Consider the following 22,795-nt stretch of genomic DNA (forward strand, 5'->3'; position numbering starts at 1 on the left):
ATGATTCGTAAAACAACGGCTAAGGTGGAAGTTACACATTAAAACGCATTGACAAATTAGAATTGTTGAATAATTTCATTTGCATGACTGTACGTATCACATCGAAAGGGACAAATCGGTTTCAAGAGTTTTGCGGCGACATACCGCATAAGAACCATTCATCAAAGAAGTTCGGAACTGTTGCGAGACTTGTGCAAAACATGTTCAATATGGTATCCACTGTTGTGTGCAACAAGTTGAAAGCGACAAACAGCATGTTCCACAACGGATTGCAGTGTCTACGGGGTGATGTTCAGAATGTGTTGCGAAATGCGTGCCTTTAATTCCGCTAAATTTGCAATTGGAGCACGGAACACAACATCCTTCAGATATCCCCACAGCCAGAAATCACACGGAGTAAGATCAGGCGATCGGGACCGCCAGGCTGTAGGGCAATGATGGCTGATGATTCGAGCATTTCCGAAATGGTGCCTCAGCAACTGCTTCACGGGATGTGCAATGGGCGGAGGAGCACCATCTTGCATAAAAATGATTTCATCCACACATCCACGCTGTTGCAGAGCTGGAATCACGTGGTTGCCCAAAAGAGATGCATACCTCTGACCAGTGATGGTTGCGGTAACAGGACCGTAAGCACCCGTCTGCTCGAAAAAATATGGTTTTAGGATGAATGATGCCGTAAAGCCACACCATACTGTGACAGGTTTTCAGGATGAAGTGGTACAGGGTGCGTTGCCAATGGATTTTCTGTTGCCCATATTCGACAATTCTGGGTATTCACGTATCTTGTCAGATGGAAATGGGCTTCATCCGTCCACAAAATTTTCCACGGCCATTCATTATCCCCTTCCATGCGAGCCAGGAATTCTAATGCAAACGTCTCCCTAGCTGTCAGGTCAGACGGAAGCAAGTTCTGCACATGGTCAATTTTGTACGGATAGCATTGCAGGATGTTTCGTACAATTTTCAGCACCGTGCTCGTAGGCCTGTCCAATGTTCGGGCAATTCCTCGTGCACTGCACGGTTGCACACCACCGGCCGACCCCTCCTGTAATGCTGTGGCCACTTCTTCAACTACCGTCGAATGCACTCGTTTTCTTCCTCTACCAGATTGCACATAAAACGAACCTGTCATTTCGAATTTTTGCATCATTTTCTTTAGACCTACGACACTCATTGGACCAACGCCTTCTTTTATACCCTTCAGTGTTCTGAATTTTTGCAGAGCTACTCTTGGACAATCATCATTCTTGTAATACAGCTTTACCAGCAGAGCGCGGTCCGGCAGTGAAACACCCATGGCGAAATGAGGAACAGCCTGGTACCTGGCGGCTTTATAACACTGAAATTTAACTAACATTTTAATTTACGTCTTCTTCCGCTTGCTGCGCCATCTGTTGCTAACTTTTGAAACTAAATTTTTTCTTCTGCCATACTTTTCACCTTCTTCAATAACATTCCTTTCAAATTTGATGGCATTTTCATGAGTGGTTCTTTTTTTATAGCGTTTTGAAACTTTAATTATAATCACTCTGTATGACTGCGTATTATGAATGCTGCAATGTAAACTAATTCCCGAGCATGGTGTTAGCGTGCCCGGTCAGGGTACACTTCTGTAGATGGTTAGTACAGTGGGGGTGATACCAGTTTTGCCCATGGCAATGTTTTGGTGCCTCCTGTACTTCTTTCTGTCTGTCTATCAAGACCACTTGACGAAGTTCGTACAGTTGCGTGCCCTAAAAAGCAAACATGCAGAAGAGGTTGCATATCATCTAATTGATATTTTTACTATATTTGGAGCCCCTAGTGTACTGAAAAGTGACAACGGTCGTGAGTTTAGTAACAGAATCTTATAAGAAGCTTGTGCAATGTGGCCGGATCTGAAAATTGTGCACGGAAAACCTAGGCACAGTCAGACTCAAGGTTCGGTTGAATGTGCAAACCAGGATATTGAAAATATGCTAAGTTCTTGGTTGGAAAGCAATCACACCAGTAAATGGTCCGAAGGGTTACATTTTGTGCAACTTATGAAAAATAGAGAGTTTCATGAAGGCATCAAGTGTTCTCCTTATGAAGCAATGTTTGGGACACCTGCAAAATTTGGCTTGAAAACGTCATCATTCCCGAATGACTCTATCGAACATCTTAGAACTGAAGAAGAGCTTCAGGCATTAATCTAGACAGTTAATAATGTTTCTGAAAACAAAATAGCAAAACAGAAAATGTTTATAATATGGACAATAAGGATCTATCTCAAAATGACCCATCTGAAGTTAATTTTAAGACTCAGAAAGAGAATGAAGCAGCGATCGCTCTAATCCAGACAGATATTTTATGCAGGCAAGAGCAAGTAAGAAAGCATAGAATGAGTGCTAAAGAAGGTTTAGGATTACAAAATGTTTAAGGTATCAAATCTCCAATTTCCTGCTGGTAAAGTTGGCGACACATTGAAACTACGAATACCAGATGTTGACAGAGCAAGAAGAGATCTCCAAACTTTATTAGAGATGATATTAGAAGTTCAAAATGAAGAGTTTTATCAGTTAGGAATGTCGCAAGGAAGACTTTCACATTTGTATACCAGAAATCAATTCAAAATTTGTGAAGAAAAATTTATTTTGCTTGACAATGTTCCAGATCTAGCAATATCACTTCGAGAATGTGTTGAAAAGACATCTCTATCTGGATATCTGGAGGTCAGGGATATCAGTGATATGTTTGTAAGGGACAATGTGAATCTGATAAGTGCAAATGTAAAAAATCTGTAATTCTAAATGTCATATAGTCTAATAAACTTTAATAAGTAAACTTAAAATATTTAGTAATTTGTAGCAATAGCATTTAACATTATTTGAAAAAATGGGGTTTCCCCCCCTTTAGAATATGGGCTTAGTTTGTTTTTTTATATGTAACTGCAGTTTTTTTTTTTTTTTTTTTTTTATTTATGTGCAACTGTTTTGTACAAGCTCATGTAAATTGCATTTTTTTCATTTCACAACACCTGTCAGGCCCTTATTCAAATTTCGTTAAGGCTAAATAAATGTACGTGACCTAAAATAACCATTTATTGACATTTTAAATGTAAAATATAAAATATTGTAATTCGTGGTGTCTTACACTATATTGTCCAACCAAAAAATATCTTTCTGAGTAGTAACTACTCAAAAAAAAAAAAACTTACACTCTATTCTACTGGCCCAGTAAGTCATGATATTTATCACATTTACCATTACGAGTTGGATATTTCCCAAATTTAATGGTGATTATGATGATAAGTTCAAATGTAAAAAAAATCTGGCAAGCTTTGTAATTCTAAAACAGTCTAATATGTTTAAAGAAGTAAACTTACATGTAAATGCAAATAAATGATTTTTCCCCAATAGAACATGGGCTTAGTTTGTTTCCACAAAATAATCCGAATTTTTTACCTTCCCCATTACGAGTTGGGGATTTTATAAACTAACTGGTAAATTTGATAAATATGAAATAATTTATCATATTTATCAAATTCAGTGGTGATTATGTATAATCACCAATTTATCATATTTACTGTAACATATATAACTATTGAACTATTCAACTATTGAACCAAAGAAAGTGAACAGGTTGTCTGATTGCATTTTAAGTTCTTAGATTGAGCTCTCATGCAAAATTATGCTCATAGGTGAAGCTATGACAGAAATTTAAAAATTTTTACTACTTAAGGGAAGATGAAATAATTAATAGATTCTTATAAGCCTGGGGCTGTACACTTGACTTGCATTTTAGAAAATAAATTTTTTTTATTCTTATTGATTTGCTTGAGGATATACACTCTCCATCTTCTGCCCTCTGAATGAAGATTTTGCATTTTTTAGATCTTTTTCAGAAAAGTTATATCAATCTTTGCTTTGCAAAGATATATATCTTAGGGATAATGAATGCATTCTCACTGAACATACAATAACACATGTTAGTGATGAAATTATCTTCCATTATCATCTTTTCTTGAAGGGATAAACTCTCACACGTTCTTTCATCTAACTCTTTGCAATCTGTTTCTGTGTCAAACACAAGCCATAGTCATAAAGCATTCTGAATTGAAGCTAAAGCAAACATTATTCAACAAATAATAAACAGATGTAGCTAAATTAACATCTGCTAGAAATACAGTTTATTCGGTTCCCAGACAAAAGCCCACTGGACGAAATATTATATAATTAATAATATATATAATTATTAAATATTACATATTATATAAATACATAAAAATATTACATATTATATAAATTCATCATTCATTAATAGTATTATGTATAGTAATAGAAAAATAGTATTAATGTTTCAAATTGCAATTTTTTTAATAATTTGTCTTGCATGTACTGTGTATTTGTGCAAGATGTATGGATATTAGTTATAAAACATGAAAAATACACAGAAAACAGCTATCTTATATAACAGCTGATTGTGAAAGAAAAATTACAGTGCTCTTAATTACAGTTATAGTGCTTTTAAATCTTCCTGTTGTAAATAATTGTTGCACGCGACAAATGCCCACATTGATAAAAGCCCACACTGATAAAGGTGCACTTTGATAAAAGCGCACACTGATAAAGGCAAACATTGATAAAAGCCCACGTAGATATAAGCCCACGCTGATAAAAGCTTACACAGATAAATGTGCACATAATCAAAAGGGACTTATGGTTTTTATTACTATAAAATGTATTTATAATTTTAATTATAATAAATGGAGTATTCAGATCTGAATTTTAATGTCTCAAATATATGTCTGTTTGTACATTTTATCACTACTTTATTTGTTTACTTTATTAGGTTAAAAGCCAACTTTCTGCTCTCTGATTGATTAGCTATAACATTTCGATGACAAATCTCAAATTGCATTTTATTATTTATTTACTTATTTAACTTTGGTATGTGTATGTGAAAATGAAAAATATCATTGTGAAGTTTCTCACATGCTATTTTTAAGGTAATATGGCTGAGATTAAATATAATTATGTTTCATTATTAAAACTATTAACTTTTTAATTAAAAAACACTTGAAATTTATTTTCTTCCTTTTTAGTTTTTCCTTTAGTTCCTTTTTAGTTTGGTAATATTAAAACAGTTACACACAATCAAAACTTCACTAAGAGATATTTTATTCTTTATTTTAGACTGAGTTTATTATCAAAGTTAACATATTTCTCATTGAAAGTTTTTCTGAATGTAACATTTATAGTTTGGCGGTTTTTTAGAAATATTTTCTTTCAGATTTCTGAATAAATTAAAACTGTCAGCTGACACCCTGTCAGAAAATTAATTCCAAGTGTAACCCCTTAATCTTTCAACTACAGCAATTTGGAATAGTGTTTTTAATTTTAATTTTATTTATTTATTTATTTTTTGGGGGATGGAACAATTCTTAGAAGGCAACATATCTACAAATTCAAGTAGTACAATCATCAGATTCAAAGTTCATCGTTTTTAGGAGCTAAGTATACATATTATATAAATTCATCATTCATTAATAGTATTATGTATAGTAATAGAAAAATAGTATTAATGTTTCAAATTGCAATTTTTTTAATAATTTGTCTTGCATGTACTGTATATTTGTGCAAGATGTATGGATATTAGTTATAAAACATGAAAAATACACAGAAAACAGCTATCTTATATAACAGCTGATTGTGAAAGAAAAATTACAGTGCTCTTAATTACAGTTATAGTGCTTTTAAATCTTCTTGTTGTAAATAGCTGTTTTCTAATTGACATTAGATTAAATTAATTCCATTATCCATTAGAAAATAATTATAGTGAATTATATCTATTAACGACGTTTCTAAGAGGTCTCCTTTTGAAAGAGACCTGTATTTTTTGTGAACATTAACAAACATTATAGTGAATATCACATTTCTAAGACCATCATATCTACAATCAAAATCCTATAAAACCGTGATCTGTTACCTTTAAAGAGGACTCATTATATTTTTAATAAAACATGTACATCTTAGTTATACACTTGCTGCATTTTGATTTTCTGTCAAAGCAGAGGAACAGTGGTTCTATTTCTTTAGAAGTATGTGAAATTAAAAAAAAATGGACACTATATGACAAAAATGGAATTAGATTCAAAAACACACCTCTTGAACATGCTTGAAATTCATTTTCTGCTCGGAATAAATTTATCTAAAGGAAATGTTTAATAAGTATTAGAACTCAAAGGCTAAGTTAGGTCAATGCAGTACGGGGTCATTTCGTCTGACTATATCTTTTCTTAATCATAAAGTGACTTTTTGAACAGCAAATGAAACGGAAAAGACAGAATATGTGAGGACGGCAGCGGACGAAAACGACACTATTTCGAACTCGGCATGAAAAGAGAAAGGACGAAATGGCACTAAGCCAAGGGAAGGCATGCCTTTGTGGAGGATATTTTAAAGGAACTCGCTCATAAACATGTTACACAAGGGGAAAAACCACAAAAGCGCCCATGCAGTCAGCCTTTTCACTGAGATTTGAACCCTGGACCGAACTGCCACTGTTCAGCGTTTTCACCGCTTGGTTGCTCGCAAGCCTTGTGCCTACATGAAAAGCTTAAGAATTGGATGAATGATGCTTTCTTAATGTACAGCTTTTATTTCATTTTTTATTAATTTTTTAATCATCTAACTAATTATTTATTTTTTCCGATATTTGAACTTTTTCTCAGATTTATTTTCAAAGGAACAATGTCTTGAAAGTTTTGAGAATCGAAAATAAATGATTAAGTCTTATATGAGATATGTTCTAAAAATTTGTTCACGTTTAGAATGTAATATATGTAAGTTGCTATGCATACTGTTTCTCTCAACAAATGCTCAAATTTTTTTTTTTTTTTTTTGTTGAAATCAATAGAATTTTTTTTTTTTTTTAACGAAACTAACCCCAATAAAACGTAGAATTTTATTTAATTTTTATGTTTGAATGTTAGTTTCCAGAATGGAGCTAACAAACAAGTTATAAGGTCTAATCCTTCACAGGAGCATACAAATTGTCAGGAACACAGGTAGTTCAGTCCGAGTTTTGAATCTTATAAATGGGCTGGCTGCATGGGCATTTTCCTTGTTTTCCCTATGTGTAAGTTGTATACGAGCCAGTTCTCTGAGAAAGTCTTCCACAAAGGCATCCCTTCCCCCAAGCAGATAGCCCTCGAGGCTTTGCCGTACTCACATACTCACTAATCAACATAATGTTCAGTAACAATAAGAATAAGGATAAAGGTTGAAACCTTTTATTCAAGAGAACTATTTACAAGAGTACACCTCGTGCTTAAAATATAGATCATTGCTTGTGGTGTTATGTTATGTAGAAATGAAGGGGCCATCTAATATTTACCCAAAGTAAGTAGACATTAGCTCTACACACTGACTAGAAAACCAACAACCTTCCAGCGTCCTCGAGTCATGATGAAATTGTGACTCCAGCCAACATTGCAAGTTCTGCCAATGCCAGGCATTAAATTAGATCAAATAAAATGCATTATATTACATGGTATACATAGCGATGCATAGATGTACAGGTGCATATATGGCATTATTTATTGTAATGGGTACAGGCATCATGTTTCAGGACATTATATATTCCAGTAGATAAAGGCGTGATGAAGATGATAAATGCGTGATGTAGATCGGTGTTTCACAACCGACGGTCCGAGAAATATCCAGCTATCTGTCCAAAAACTGTGCTAATGGGTCGAATTTATTAAACTTACCAGTCCGTGAGAATGTACCGAAATATTTTACCGGTTCTTGGAGTAAATTCAATTGATAATTTGTAGACTGATGTGGATGATGTTCTTCTAGGGCGTGTTTGCAAACATGATCTGTTTACATCAGTGTTTACTATCAAAAGTTAGAACTATAAAATTGTTTACAAAGCTTACTTCATTCTGTATATTTATGCTTACTGATTCATTTAAATATTGTTGTATAGATGTGCTGATACTTTAGTTATTCAGTATTGAGGAATGAATAGCTAAAGTATCAGTGCAACCATACAACAATACTTAAATTGTTGTATTGATAATTTAACAACTCAATCAACAAAATATTGAGTTGCTAAAGTATCAGCACAACTAATAAACTTAACATTTCAAGGTAATAAATTAAATAGAGGAATTCAAGATTAGCCTAAAAGGCTTTCTCAGACAATTAACTTACTGGCATACTTAATGCAACAATTAGATACTAATTTTGAATGTAAAATAAAATAATATGTACTACCGAAAACAGCAGTACGTTTATTAAAGGATTAATTACAAATTAATAATAAGGATACTTTTAATGTGAAATTTGAACTTGATGTTTTTGATAATTTCATTTATATTTGTTCGTGAAAATGACAATGCTACTCTCATATAGTTTTCTACATTTAACAGTCTCGATGCTTTTTCTTTTTTATGTTGGTTAGTACTGAAAATCCGAATTCACACAAATAAGATGTAGAAAATTGTAATAATAATATTTTTAAAGCCTTTTTTGGCTATCATGGAATAATTGCATTTAATGTTAATCCAAAATGAATTAATTGATTCTTTCGAATGTTTTAAAATTAAATCGCGATTATTAGAAAGCAAAATTAGTTCCTCCTCTTCATTCAAAGTTAATTCAAATAGAGAAGGTCTTCGGCACCAAAATCGGCTTGAATAGCACAATTGGTGCGCTTATTAATGTCTTAAAACCCGAATTTCGCCAATTCCTATGTGTACCGTATACTAGGATTAAATCCATTATAATTTTTACTACTAGTATATACATTTCTAAAACTTGGCGGCACACCTTAAGAATTTGGAGGTACACAAAAGTGCCCCGTGCCACAGTGGTTGAGAATCACTGATCTAAACGAAATAATATTTAACATGTAATAACAGCATAAAACCCACAAAAGAAGTGTTCCAGTGAAATTCAGTTTCTAAATGCTCTTTAAATTTATTTCACTGAAAGTTTTTGTATATAAATAATTACAGTAAATTAAAATGAATTGTTTTTTAAGTGTTTACAATTAATCGAGGAACATAATATTTTTTTATTGAAATAAAATTTATTTTTAATGTGCTAGATTACTTTTCTTACAATGCTGGGCTCATGGTTCTTAAATCCTCTTGTTCTTGAGTTCACAAACCTTCGCTATTAATATTATTCGAACAGTTAAATGCATTTTCAACCATATGAAAGTTAAAATGAAAAATATAACTTTTACTTAAATTTAATACATGTAATAATGTAAATTTTTTAGAAAGTGTTCAGTAGATTTACTTTTAAACAACAGCTTTGCTTCAATATAACAAACATGTTTAATTAGTTTATCAAAAAGTTGTTAGAGACACTATCGAATCAGGAACTAGCATATTTTTCCACTTTGCAGTTTTACTGCAAAAACAGGCAATTATCTCTTTAAAACGGTTAAGAAATATTTAATTATCATAAATTATTCTCTGTATATGATGAAAATTTACATACATTTTATACTCCTTATAATTTTGTAGAATTAAAAGAAGCAGTGCGGCCAGTATTCCCTTTCACCTCCTTTGTCGGACTTATATGAGGGCACTTCCATTTGTAGCGTAAGTATAATAACAAAGTTACACATACATGTATATGTTTATAATTACATTATTTTGATTGACTCTCTTAATTCAGCTGGTGCCCAAAATGAAATGTGTTTCTTCTAATTAAATTTATTGTTCAATTATTTGTTATTAACTTAATTTATTTTTTATTTTATCTTTATTCATGAATCTACTTTGTGTAGCTGAAGAAAAAAGGGAAAAAATATTCATTTTAACATAGCTTATATATTGGTGTGGGTTTTTGTCAGTGTGGGTTTTTATCAACGTGGGCTTATACCTACGTGGGTTTTTATCAATGTGGCCTTTTATCAATATGCGCGTACATCGGTGTGGGTATTAGTCGTGTGGGCAATTATCCCAGTGGAGTCTTTTTTGTGGTCTTTTGTTGCGTGCGCTTTCGTCCAGTGGGCTTTTGTCTGGTCACCAGTTTATTCATATCTAAACGTGATACCACATAGAAACACTGAGACTCGATAATTTCTGCTCATGGAAAAAATCCGGATAAGAGGAAAAAGTTGTGAAAGGCCAAGCATAAGGATATTGATACTGAAACTGCGAGGAAATAGTGTAGCACCAGGGTGCCTGGGTTAATGTGAACCCTACCCCTTGTATAACAAGTAAGTTGTTTCGAATAATGTCAAAGAAATAACTAAACAGAAAAACTACGAACTTAGGCTGGAACTCACTTTTTCAAGAAAGTTGGCGCTCTGAAAAAACCTGAAAATTTCTAACAGAGTTTTGAATAATTCCTGAAATTTAGAACCAAAGATCCATGAGATTATCTCCTCTAAAGCACTAATGGTGGCACTGGGCTTCCCCTTTATCACTGTAGCACGGTCTTCCTTAATTCTGCACCAGCTGATCATCCTCCTTGACGAGCTCTGGAAAATTAGCAATAGATTGCTTAGGAACCAAGGGTCACTGCGCCTTCTGCCTCCTCTGTTCGTATCTTGCTTTGTAAACTGCACAACCACGAAAGCTACTGACATGTTCCCCACTGCAAAAAATTCAGCGGGGCTTGTCCTCTGGTTTCTTTGGACATACATTACTGCGATGCTGGCCAACACACTTGACACAACTTTCCGAGTTATTACACAGGTGTTGAGAGTGTCCATACACCTGGCAACGAAAACATTGCATTTGTTGTTTCTTGAGTCCACGCGTACTTCAAAATTAAACATATCATTCAGGTAAAATATCTTGTTACCTTCTGCGTTTCTCTTCAGTTCTAGAAAGAAAATGAGCAGCTTCTCCTGCATCCCACTTCTGGATCTAACAAACTGTTTCACCTTAACAACAGGAAATTTCCTGCACACAAGATCACTGAGGATTGTTCTTCACATGGACATGAATGCTCCTGTTCTTTACACTGGAATCGTATGCCTATGAACAGCATTTCTGCAGTAGCTTGTCTGCTTTCAGCCAATCAGTCACTTTGCTTGGGAAGACAAGGGGAGAGGGTGTTTCTACTGCACTTGCTCCACCTACGTCTCTTTCAGGATCTCCTCCTACTAACGTGTCGAATCTGCTTGCCTGCGTTACTTCCATAGATTCAGGAATTTCTGGATGCTTAGCAGGATTCCGGGGCTGCTTGCATTCATTGTCAGAGTCATCAGCTTTATTTGTAGGTTCTCCATCAGGCTTCAGCTTTTTCCTCTCTTGTTCACCACCGTTCTGGAGAAGCTCTACAGCTCGCAGGTCAGTCTGATTCTGCTTCAAATTTTCTCCATAAATTTCTTCGTACTTTGCGGATCCATTCTAGATAACAGGATTTGCAGATTTTCTTTGGAAATCAGTGGACGAGTAGAGGTAGCAGGTCCTTTTTTTGGCGGTACAAGTTCCAGAGCATGCTTAGCCTTTTTTCATCGCAGGCTCCATAAGTAGGAAATCTTTTTGAAATGGGAGCACTTGCGATTTCATTGAGATAGAAGAATTAAGTGAGTCCTTCTCACTCATCTCGTCCTCACTAATATCAGTCGATGTCCTATAAAAGGACATTTTTAATGCACCTGAGGGCACAGCAGCAATGAAAAAATATTTCAGTAACGTACAAAACTGTACTAGCAAAGAGAAATAACTAAGCAATGCTGACCGCCTACTTGAAAGGAGAAAAATCAAATTTCAGAGCATATTCAAAAAATGTACTACACGTTCAGCGCCTCTGAATCAACTCCTCCATCCATAACACCTTATCTCCATCTCCTCCATCAATCACAGACGGCAATGTTGTTACATACGAAGCTCTAAGTGGTGATGACACTGTGACAGAAACTAAAATGAAATATGCTGACATCAGAGGTTTTTCTTCAGATGCTGAAGAAATGCAGTACATGAAAGTGAATAATCTACCACATCAGACACCTAAGTTGTGATGTGTGACATTAATTTCACATAAATTGCATAATCAAAAGAGATGAAATTTTTTCAATTCTGACACAAAAGTATGGATAAAATGTTCTTGCTATTTGCATTATGCCAACAGAAGATTATATATTATTTTTGTACTAAGAAGTTAAGTAAAAGTCATAAGTAAACTTATTAATACTTTTTGTTATCGTATTTTTATGAATAAATAATTACCGTATTTGACGGCATATAAGATGCACTTTTTTTCCTAAATTTGGTCTCAAAAAAGTTACCTGCGTCTTATACCTGAAGGTACTTGCATTCAATAATTGTTTATTTGGCTTTTACGAAATGTGAGAACTAAAAGAAACCATGCTATTGAAATTTTTTTTCCTTGTGTGCGGCTGTCTAAATAAAGGTGCATCTTATATGCTGTCAAATACGGTATTCATAATTTATAAATGTGTAATGAGTTAAAAATCTCAATATTTATGTAAGTAATTTGTCATGTAAAGCTAATAACATAAAGTGAAAGTAAAAAAAGAGAGAACAAATTTAATAACTGCAGATTATAATAATTGCAATTAAACTTTAACATAGTTTTTTAATCAGTTTGTCATGTATCTGGCTGTAGTCAGCCAATCAGCTGCCTCCCTCGCGGTAAGAATCAAGTGAGACAGACGAAAGTTGTCTGCAGAAAGTGAGGTAGGACGTTTACGCCGAAGTTGAAATTTCAAGTTTAGCCAGCGGGGCTGATTTAATTTGTAAGGTATTAAACACCTGTGTTTCATTAGAGTTACTTCCTTAAATCATATAATACCAACATCATGTAAATATTTGTACATAAAAGTTGTATTTCTATACAATAAAGGGTTAAATTTCCAATAATGTAATGTGTCACTGAACATTGAAACTTGGTTTTGCTGTAGTGGTTTTATTTGTTGGTTGGTTTGGTGGGTGTGTTGAAATGGCTTATGGCTGTCAGCGAAGTTTATGATTTGGATTGTGGTTTTCGTGTAGTAAATTAACTTTGGAGGAAGTTTATATCGTTACTTTCAAAATTTTTAATCACAGAAAAACGTGTGATATAGAAAAATTGTGGCATTTTTGTTCACAGATATTGTGCGACTGGCAAATTTTATTCACAAATGTATGCTGGACTTTGTATGTTCTGTGTCTCAGAAGATTGGGGGGGGGGGGAGAGAATAAAGTGGTTGAAATTGATGAGTTTTGCTGATGTTTGAAACTGATATTTCTGCTGTTTGATGAAGCATTCACAATGGTAGTTGCATTTTATTTTATTGTTGTTCTTATTTTGTAAAATGTTATGTTCTTTTTTTTTTTCCTATGAGTTTCTGTCATTATTGTTTTTTTTTTTTTTTTTTTGAATAGTTTGTAATTTATTTTAGTTATTTGTTATTTAAATTTATTTTGTCGATCCGTGTGCAATGCCTAGATTGTGCAATTCGCCAATTTTTTTTTAAAAGTTAAAATAGAATGCTGTGTACATGGTATTGTTTGAAATTTATTGTTATGTTAGTTTATTTTAGCCAGGTGTGCATAATTCCTAGATTCCTATGCTGCATAGATTGAAACTTATTGCTGATATGTTAGCTTATTTTAGCGAGGTGTGGGTAATTCCTAGATTCCTACGCTGCATAGATTGTGCAATTATCTGATATTTTTTTAAAGTAAAAACAGATCACTGTGTACATGGACTCTTGTAAAATATTTTTGATTAGAAACTTTATGTTTTTGCTATCTAAATTATTTTCTTTTTTTTGTATCGGATTTTTGGCATAAATTATGTGTTAAAAATGTGGTTTTTGCATGTGTGAAAACCACATTTTTTCAAACATTTTAGGCTTAAAGTTTGATATGTTGAAAAAAAAATTTAGACAGTAATATCACCGTGGAGTTTCTCACCAAAGATGTTTGGCAAGAAATTTGTCACCAACCAAGAGTATATATAAGAGTAGTTCCTAAATTAAATATGATGCAGACACTAATTAGTTACAAGAATGTGTACTGAGGAATGGGCAGTCAATCCACTTTGATTAGGTTTCTTGCTTGTGCCTCACCAGCTATTTCAACTCTATTTCATTCTCAGAAGGAAAAAATACAAAGAACTTATTTTTGACACCATGGCAAAGTCCAAAATATTAGATTGGATTCCATTTCGTATCTTACTAAGGATAGTTGATTTGAAACTGCAATACTTTGCATAACCCAGCAGCAAAGTAAGGCAGGTAGCATTGACAAAATTACAAAAATGTAGTACAGCAACAAAATTTAAATAATATATTATATACAAAGTGCATCTACAAAGTTTAGAGGCTAATTTTCTTTTTAATAAATTCTAAATTCCAGTAAACTTGCCAAAGGATAATTGATAGTATTTATAATCATCACATAACTTTTTTTTAATATTGCCTACTTAGAAATATAATTTTTTATTCTTTGTTAGCTTTCATCCTTTCAAAACTTGTTGTCACTGATTTGAAAGTTGAGCAAAGAAAAGCTATAGTGTTGCTCTAAAGTGGAAAAAAATAGAAATGGAGACTTTTGAAATGTTGTGCAAAACACACAGGGATGAAGCACTGAATGAGGTAATGCTTTTCATTGACATAAATAAATTTCTTGATGAACATGAAGATTCTAATGATGAACCTAAGAATGGCCTCTACTGAGGGTAGATGACGAACCCTTAGTAGTCATGAATGGATAAGAACACTGAAAAAAGTTCAATAGCTCCTGAAAAGGCATCAGCTGTCTTTTCAAATGATGGTAGTGAGCTTAACATTAGTATATATATCAGCTGTCTTTTCAAATGATGGTAGTGAGCTTAATATTATTGTCATTCCAGATTGTCAAGGAAGATCCTTGAAAAAATAAAATATTGCTTTCATTTTGTTCCTCACACAACAACTGAGTGAACAGAAGATTAAATTTCTGCATGTCATGCTTTGGGCTAAGTAAGTGCGGAATAGACTAACAAGGACTCTATTCAAGCTAAGAAGTTAGTACTAAAAGTACTAAAAGTTCAATTCTGTATGAACTTAATTCTAAAACTATACTAATATAGATGTGTATGTACATTTTCTCATAAACACACATGTTAAATCAATAAACACGAGGAATTAAATATTACCTTTCTTTGCAGCTCGCATAGCCATAATTGCATCCACATTAAACTCTAATTCATATTCAGAAACAGATCCATCTAAAACATTACATACAAGTTTTAATAAGATTTTATTTAAATATCAAATAATAAAAATAGGGGTGACTGTGACTCTATTAAAAAAACTGAAAATTTACTATATTTCTATATATATATAAATGATATAATTCAAAATTATTAATGCAACACACATATATACATAAACATAATTTTCAAACAATTTCATTAACCCTTCGCAACTGTGAGGTTAAGCAGTTCTTTCTTCCCCAATATGTGTAATTTTGGCAATCATAAATTTGTAATACAACCCGTGTTTGCTTGTGCCCATTGCGGTGCATAATTGGAATACGAGTTGAACTTGTTGATTATTACCAAAAGGTTGAAGAAGCAAACATAAAAAATTTTTACTTGCATTTTACTACATCATTTCACAATATTTCTCATTTTTGGTTTTTCAACATTTAAAAAAATAACTGCTTTGTTTAGCTTGCTTTTTCAGCAGGGAGAGGTTTAAATTCTGCAAATATTTTAGTACATATTTATCTTTGCTAACAACTGAAAGGTCGCTATGATCAGCAAGACAGTTTGATGTAAATAATGGCTTTTCACTTAACCCTTCAAGTATTATATTAGAGCTTGAAGTACATGAAATATGCATATAAACAAAAAACTGCTAGTGGGGGGGGGATAATGAAAATGTAAAGAATTTTGCTAAGATACACAACTATTCAAAAAATTTATCTCTAAAATCTTTCCCAATAGGATATTGAGAAGGATTTTCTGACCCAAAGATTTCACAAGTATTTTTGTTTAATGAAGATAGATAATTTTCACAGTCTGCATAGCATCTAGGCTATCAATTTTAAAGGATGTTCTACATGCTGTCAGAATATGACCCATAATTAAATGCACTTTTAACACACTGAGTCCATTGAGCAAATTAAGATAGATTTCATTAAATTGTCATTTCTCTTTCTATCTTGTTTTAGCTTAAATACTGCAGCCCAAAAGTTTACAATATCAGTTTATTCTGTTTTGGTATAAGGGAAGTGATTATCTGTTTGATAGATTCTGACTTCCTGGTCTAACAGAAACTTTTCAAATTCTGAAATGACATTTGCCTAAACTATCTGCTAATTTCATTAAAGCAATGACGGGGTTGTTTTCACCATGCAAATCAGGATTCATGCAACAGTTTCTTTTTTTTTTTTTTTTCCCTGCCATATTATCAAGCACATTCTATATATGCCTCTTTTAGGATACATTTAAATTCCTTTCCTTATGGATTAACCTTTTCCAAACTCCTAATAACTTTTGCAGCTTCTACGCCAATAAAAATTAACATTTTGAGGCCAGGGCTTTGGCAGCTGTAAAAGCCTTCACAATATGGGATACCTTGAACCAAATGTTTCCCACTTAAATAAATCACCTCCTATTTGCAACAAAGATCCTAGTGTATAGTTTAATGGATTTGCAGAAGTGTGCATTTATGTCAAAAAATGAAGGGAACAGTAGCAATCAGTGACTAGACTTCAAGATGCTTTTTGGCATTAAGGAAATATTTCATACTGTAGTTACTCTGAAATGAGACTACTTAGGGTTACGCAAAAGGACATGTGCAAACTTCTGTTGCAGAGAGTGTCATTCTTTATATTATAATACATTACTTTCCTTTATACAAAAATTTTGTTCAAATTTTAAATTACAAGTCTTTAGGAAGTGCTTACAATAATTAGTTCTATCATACGTTTGTATTAATGTTATGTTACAAAATTTTTCCAACTATTTGATTATTTTATAGATAATTTTACATTTATCTAGACTTCAACTCAGTCTTTTCTTTCACTGTTAAATTTCCTTATAATTTTTCATTTGTTTTGGTATATATTATCAAATATAGCTACATCTTTGAGCTTTTTTCATACAAGAAATGATTAAAAAATAAATGTTTAATGTTATAGAAATGATTAAAAATTAAAGTTCAATGGAACTGTTAAAATTATGCTCTGCAGGCATATTGAAATTCCAATTCAACATAACTGATATAAATGTGCTGGATAACGTACTTTTTAAAAGAGGAAATTGTCAGCATATGCCTGGTTTAATTAAAAAATTATTTTACTGTAGATTGCTAGTACTGCAATGTACAATTATGTAAGAGTGTTCCTAATTTACATTCAGTTCTTTTCCTAAATAACTGCAGAACAAAACAGAAGCTACAAAATTGTTTTCTAGAATGATGTATTTTAGTTTTAAAAATTAGAAGAAAAAAAGGATTATTTAATCAAGTACCATTTTATACTCTTTACTGAAAATTAGTAAGTAATATATTTCAGGTATTAACAATAGAATGAATTTAAGTCATTACAAATGTAAACTTATTTAGTATGCAAACCCAAAATCCAAAACACCACAATTACACGTCAATTACCTTTGTCTTTCTATACTAAATTCCCAGCCTCACTAAGGGAATTCGATCACTCTGTTATCAAAATTAAGGTAATTTCTTAGTGCAAAGAGCTTTACAAATTTAATGGAAAATTGTTTATGTATGTTTCTGGAAGATTGTGGGGGAAGAAAGTTGCATGATAGTTGGCTGCTGTCTTCAATACTGCATATTATTATTATTATTATTTTTTTTTTCATTTTATTATGCTACATAATTTAGCACTTTAGGAGAAATTTCCTGATAATTTTCAGGTGCACAGTTAGTGAAAATCTCTCCTCTTTGAAATCGTGAATTTTTCTATTTCCTTTATTGTTCTAAAGCAGCTCGTTTCACCTCCTGATAGTCTTTGTAGTAGCTTTGAGATCAACAATGCCAGCACACTCTAAATTGTGCAATTTAAATTCTATGATATATTAGCGAGTATCTTTATGAGCAATTACTCCAAAAAACTCAGGTCAATTGAGTCCTATACTGACACAGTTAAATTTGCTGTTTTTCCCTTTTCTGTCAAAAATTTGGCACACATTCATTGGTTTCATTAGCATCTCTATCATTATGCCCCATTATCAAAACTATTTTATAACTGAGTGGCCAAGGTATGCCCCATGGATCTGTTCTTGAGCATAGTTGCTGAGATATGTGTTCAATGAATGGCAAATGCATTCAATCAGTTAAAAGGTCGAGGTTCAGAAATTCAGATGGGGAATTTCTTAGAACAACGATTTCTTAGAACAATGATTTGTATATTATGCGAGAGATTTTCCCTCCCGTTTCTATTCTGGAGCTCAACAGACAGCAATATTTCACAAATACTATTGCAATCTATTTGGTGCGTCTTACTTTAAAATTACCTGACTGCGAATCAAGACAATGATATGGAGGAAGCTTTTAAAATGTGCCATCAGTACATCTGGAATCTCAAACTAATGAGCACCAGGGAGAAACACAATGAAGAAATTCGTCTCTTCTACAAAGGCAAGAGCTTTCAAGTTGATTGACTAGTTTTAGTCTACTTATGATTTTGAAGTTTCACACTAAAATTGTTAGGCTATTTTTGTTTCTTTGACACAAAATTTATGTTCTTCTAACTTTTCTGAACAACACCATCACAGTAAACTTCTGTGAAGGTAACTTCAATATGAACAGATATGAAAATACAGACAGGCAGAACTGTTAAGAATGAACTTGTAAGAAAAAACTGCTTGTACCAGTGTACAAGTATGTGAGAATTTATACAGTACAAAATCTATAATACGGAATGATCTATAATCCGGACCTCAAAGCTACAAACTTTATGCGCATGCGCATATGTGTTTACACATGCACATTTAATGTATAACAGACGGTATAAGGTAGGCTAAAATTATCTAAGGCATTTCAGTTAATGTTGCAGACTGTGCTGCTCCTTAATCTTCTAATTGTATCCGATTTATTATTTTTTGCAGACTGTTAGAACAATTTTATAAAAATTAAGCTTGAACTTTTGATTATATCACAAAGAGTTTCCAATTCTGGAGCTGCCAAAGGCTCTACAAAGCGAAAGCATGTTTCAATGTCCATTAAACAAAAAATGGATAAAGGCCTATCCATCTCAAAATTATGCAAGAAGTATGGCATTGGAAAGTCCACTATACATGACACAAGAAAAAGGAACTTTTTGAATTTTCGTGGAAGCATCTTAAACAACTTTCATTGAAAGAAATGTTTAATAAAGTAAACAAATAAATATTAAGCCTTTTTTTTTTTTTTTTTTTTTTTTTAAATTTTGATACCCTTTAGATCATAATTGTTCTTATTTCATAAATTACGATTTCATATTTTTAATTGTATAATTTCCGCATGCCATCTTAACAGATTTAAATTGATGATCTATAATCCGGAAAAACCCCTAATCCAGAATCGCCGAAGTCCCAACAAGTCCAGATTATGGACTTTGTACTCTATTTGTTTATGTAAACTTATATCTAGATATCTATGTAGTATATATGTCTGCATTTACATAAGATGGTATGAGATGCAAGTACAAATATATACATAAAAGGGAGAGCATGCATATCCTTAAATGAAAAATATATATATGTAATAGATTCAATGACCAGGAAATTGGGGGCGAATGCAGATTAAATCTTCAGTTTTATTTTCAGCAACATGTTACTGCTACACACAAGTCGGCATATTAAATGTGACTGTTCTAAAAGTCTTACATTTTTGATAACTTTGTAGCAAGAAAGCAGCAGCAGACAAACAGCAGTGTAGCTAGGCCAAAACGTGGAAAGCAAGTGTGTAATGTTCAGGATGAAATCTCAAGTCAAACTGAGTTAGTTTTGGTTCTCAAAGCATTCTGATTGGGCAGTTAATATTGCTCTAAAATTACTATTGGTGGGTTAGTTCCACTTACATCATCAGAATTATGTAAGAGTCATATGACATAGACTTTTCTCAAAATGATGCAGTACAGAGAGAGATTACTATTTTTAGAATTGAGAAGTGAAATTTACATTGCTAATTTAATCTTTTATTTATTCTTCATTTTTCTTACACACACACACACACACACACACACACACACACACACACATATATATATAGACACACACACATATGCAGTTATACATGCGTGTTTGCATGTGGGTTTATGCATACATATATAAGGATACATTCAGGCATGAAAGTTTTCCGCGTTTTAGCAGAATTGCGTTTTTTTTTAATGTCACCTGGGCTGTTTCTGAGATCGATGCAGAACCGTTGAGAAATCGTGACCGGCAAATGTGTGTGTGGGTGGGGGGTAAACGGAGAACATGCTCTCTCTTCCTCTTTTCTTTGTAAAAAAAACTTTACATCATACCAGAGATCGCAAAATGCGTTGTTTCACATCAAAGCGAAGTAGGTGGGGCTTATATGGAAAGGTGGAACTAGATGCGTATGAATATCGAATCAAAGAAGAGGAAACAATTGTCAAACGAGAGCTGACGCCATCTGTCAGACATACAGATACCCTACTGATGTTATCCAGAGCACGTGCGAATTTTAGCGTGTGTAAAGTGGCATACTGTAACTCGGAGCATAGAACATTATATTTCCTTTTTTGTTTGTTGCTGTAAGTTTTTCAGTATGAATATCTTAAATCCGAATCATGAGCACAAAGCTCAGCGTATAGATAGTGAAGAAAAAAATAAGTTCATATTTGCATGGCAGATAAACATCGTAAAAATTCATGTAATAGACAAGAAATGGCAGTGGTCATTGGCAGTTGCATTCAGAAAGTGGATATCAGTGGAAAAGTGAAGTGTGCATTGTGTTCAGACCTAATACATTATGGAAAAAAGGGATATGTTGCTATTAGTAGGCATATCAAAAGCAAAAAACATTGTGGGAGAGAAGTAGTGAAAAGAGATAATTACAGGATGCCATCATCATATTCATCTTTGACAGACACAAACGTAAGCATGCAGGTGAGAAAAATAGAAGAAAAATTAGCAGCTCCAAGTATTCCAATTTGTGATAGAGTTTCCAGCTTAGAAGGTCAACTGCTTGGAGTTATGGCTGAAAATAATTTGCCTTATACTGTAGCACCTGTGATAATTGATTTGGCAAAAGCAATGGCATCTGATAAAAAGGCACTATCACAGCTCTCAATGGCTTGCACTACTGCTTCATATAAAATTAGATTAGGCCTCTCAAAAACATTTTTCAATGAAACTGTAGACAATTTGAAAAAGTTTAAATTTTCATTAAATATTGATGAAGTTACAAGTAATAATCAAATGAGAGTTTTGTGCATATTAGCCAGCTACTTTTCGACAGAACACAATAAAGTAGTTGTCAAGCATATTTAATATCTGTTAATGTTTTTGATGTGTCTGCTGAACAACTATTTCAAAAAATTGTGTCTCTTTTTGACAAAAATCAGCTGCCACTTGAGAATCTCATGTCTGTTTTGATGGATTCTTGCAATATAATGAGAGGATCAAAGTCTGGATTACAGGTGAGACTTCGTAATGAGAAGGCTCCTCATTTGTTAGATATTGATAGAGATTCTTGCCATCATATACATAATGCATCCAAGGTATTTTCAAAACCATTTGGTGGTTGGTTAAGATTAACTGCGAGATACATATAATGACTTTAATGGTCTGTTGATTTAAAAGAAAAATTAGAGGAAATATGTGCAATTTCAAATGTCAAATATACTGCTATTGAACATTTCATTAAACACCGCTGGTTGTCCATATATGATGTTACGTTGAGTAATTTACTCATGTTTGATTGTTTAACCATTTTTTATTATGGATTTTTAAATCAGCATAACAGATTATTATATTTTAATATATGTTGCAGTATCTATAAACAAAGAAATCTGAGCAATGAAAGCAGAGAACGTATTAAGGATATCCACAGGTATTTACAGCAAAAGCATTTGACAAGTGATGGGAGGAAACAAAAAAAAAAAAGAATAATTTCAAAATTATTTTATGACAGGAAAAAAACTGCAATTAATTATGCATTTTTATGTGTCTATATTGCCATTATTAAAAAAGTATGTCTGTCTATTTCAAATGAAAGAGCCTTTAATACATAAATTGCATGATGAGCAGGAGCAGCTATTTATTGATTTTTAGCACTGTTTATTAGGTCAGAATGTCTCCAAAATAAATCTATCTCAGAAATTTTGACTTTAGATATTGCAGATGAATCTCATCTTTTATTCCCAAAGAATATATATTTAGAAGCAGCTACAATTTCACTTATTTCAAAAAAATTTAGTGAAACATATGTTAAAGAATTTTTTAAAAATTCCACTGAAGCTTTCATCACCTGTGCAAAATATCTGCAGAAGACTTTGCCATTGAACAACCCATTATTAAAAAGCATATCAGGAATTGATCCTACAGCCAGAGGTCACCATAATACCTTAAGTTAAAAAGATTGCCTGAATTAATCCAGAATGTTTTGACACAAGAAGACAAAATTTCATATAATTTAGAAGTGCATAAATACCAAATTGATAAAAAAATTAGCTTCACCATTAGATACAGATGGGAAAATAATGAGACTTGATGAGTAGCGGGCCAAAGTATTTGCATATGGCAGTTATTGTTGTTATTGCTATTTTAAGTTGTTTCCATGGGCCACAAGTTGAGAGCGCTTTTAGTTCTATGAGCAGTGTGTTAGACAAGGAGTGTGGCCGCATGATATAGACACATTGTCTGCTATACAAACA

General features: G+C 32.9%; 1 protein-coding gene across 3 annotated transcripts in view; it reads right to left on the reverse strand.

Moving 5' to 3' along the window:
• The window catches only part of LOC118188612 (uncharacterized), a 41,326-nt gene that overhangs the window by 6,960 nt on the left and 11,571 nt on the right, over positions 1 to 22,795 (reverse strand). For all 3 annotated transcript variants that reach the window (XM_035359103.2, XM_085822076.1, XM_035359102.2), the window contains exon 3: positions 15,093 to 15,164. In XM_035359103.2, the coding sequence (XP_035214994.1) occupies positions 15,093 to 15,164 (72 nt within the window). The remainder of the gene's footprint in view (positions 1 to 15,092; positions 15,165 to 22,795) is intronic.

The sequence above is a fragment of the Stegodyphus dumicola genome, chromosome 8 (assembly GCF_044657685.1).
Source record: "Stegodyphus dumicola isolate Sdum_Otavi_A_Nest chromosome 8, ASM4465768v1".
NCBI classification, from domain to species: Eukaryota; Metazoa; Arthropoda; class Arachnida; order Araneae; family Eresidae; genus Stegodyphus; species Stegodyphus dumicola.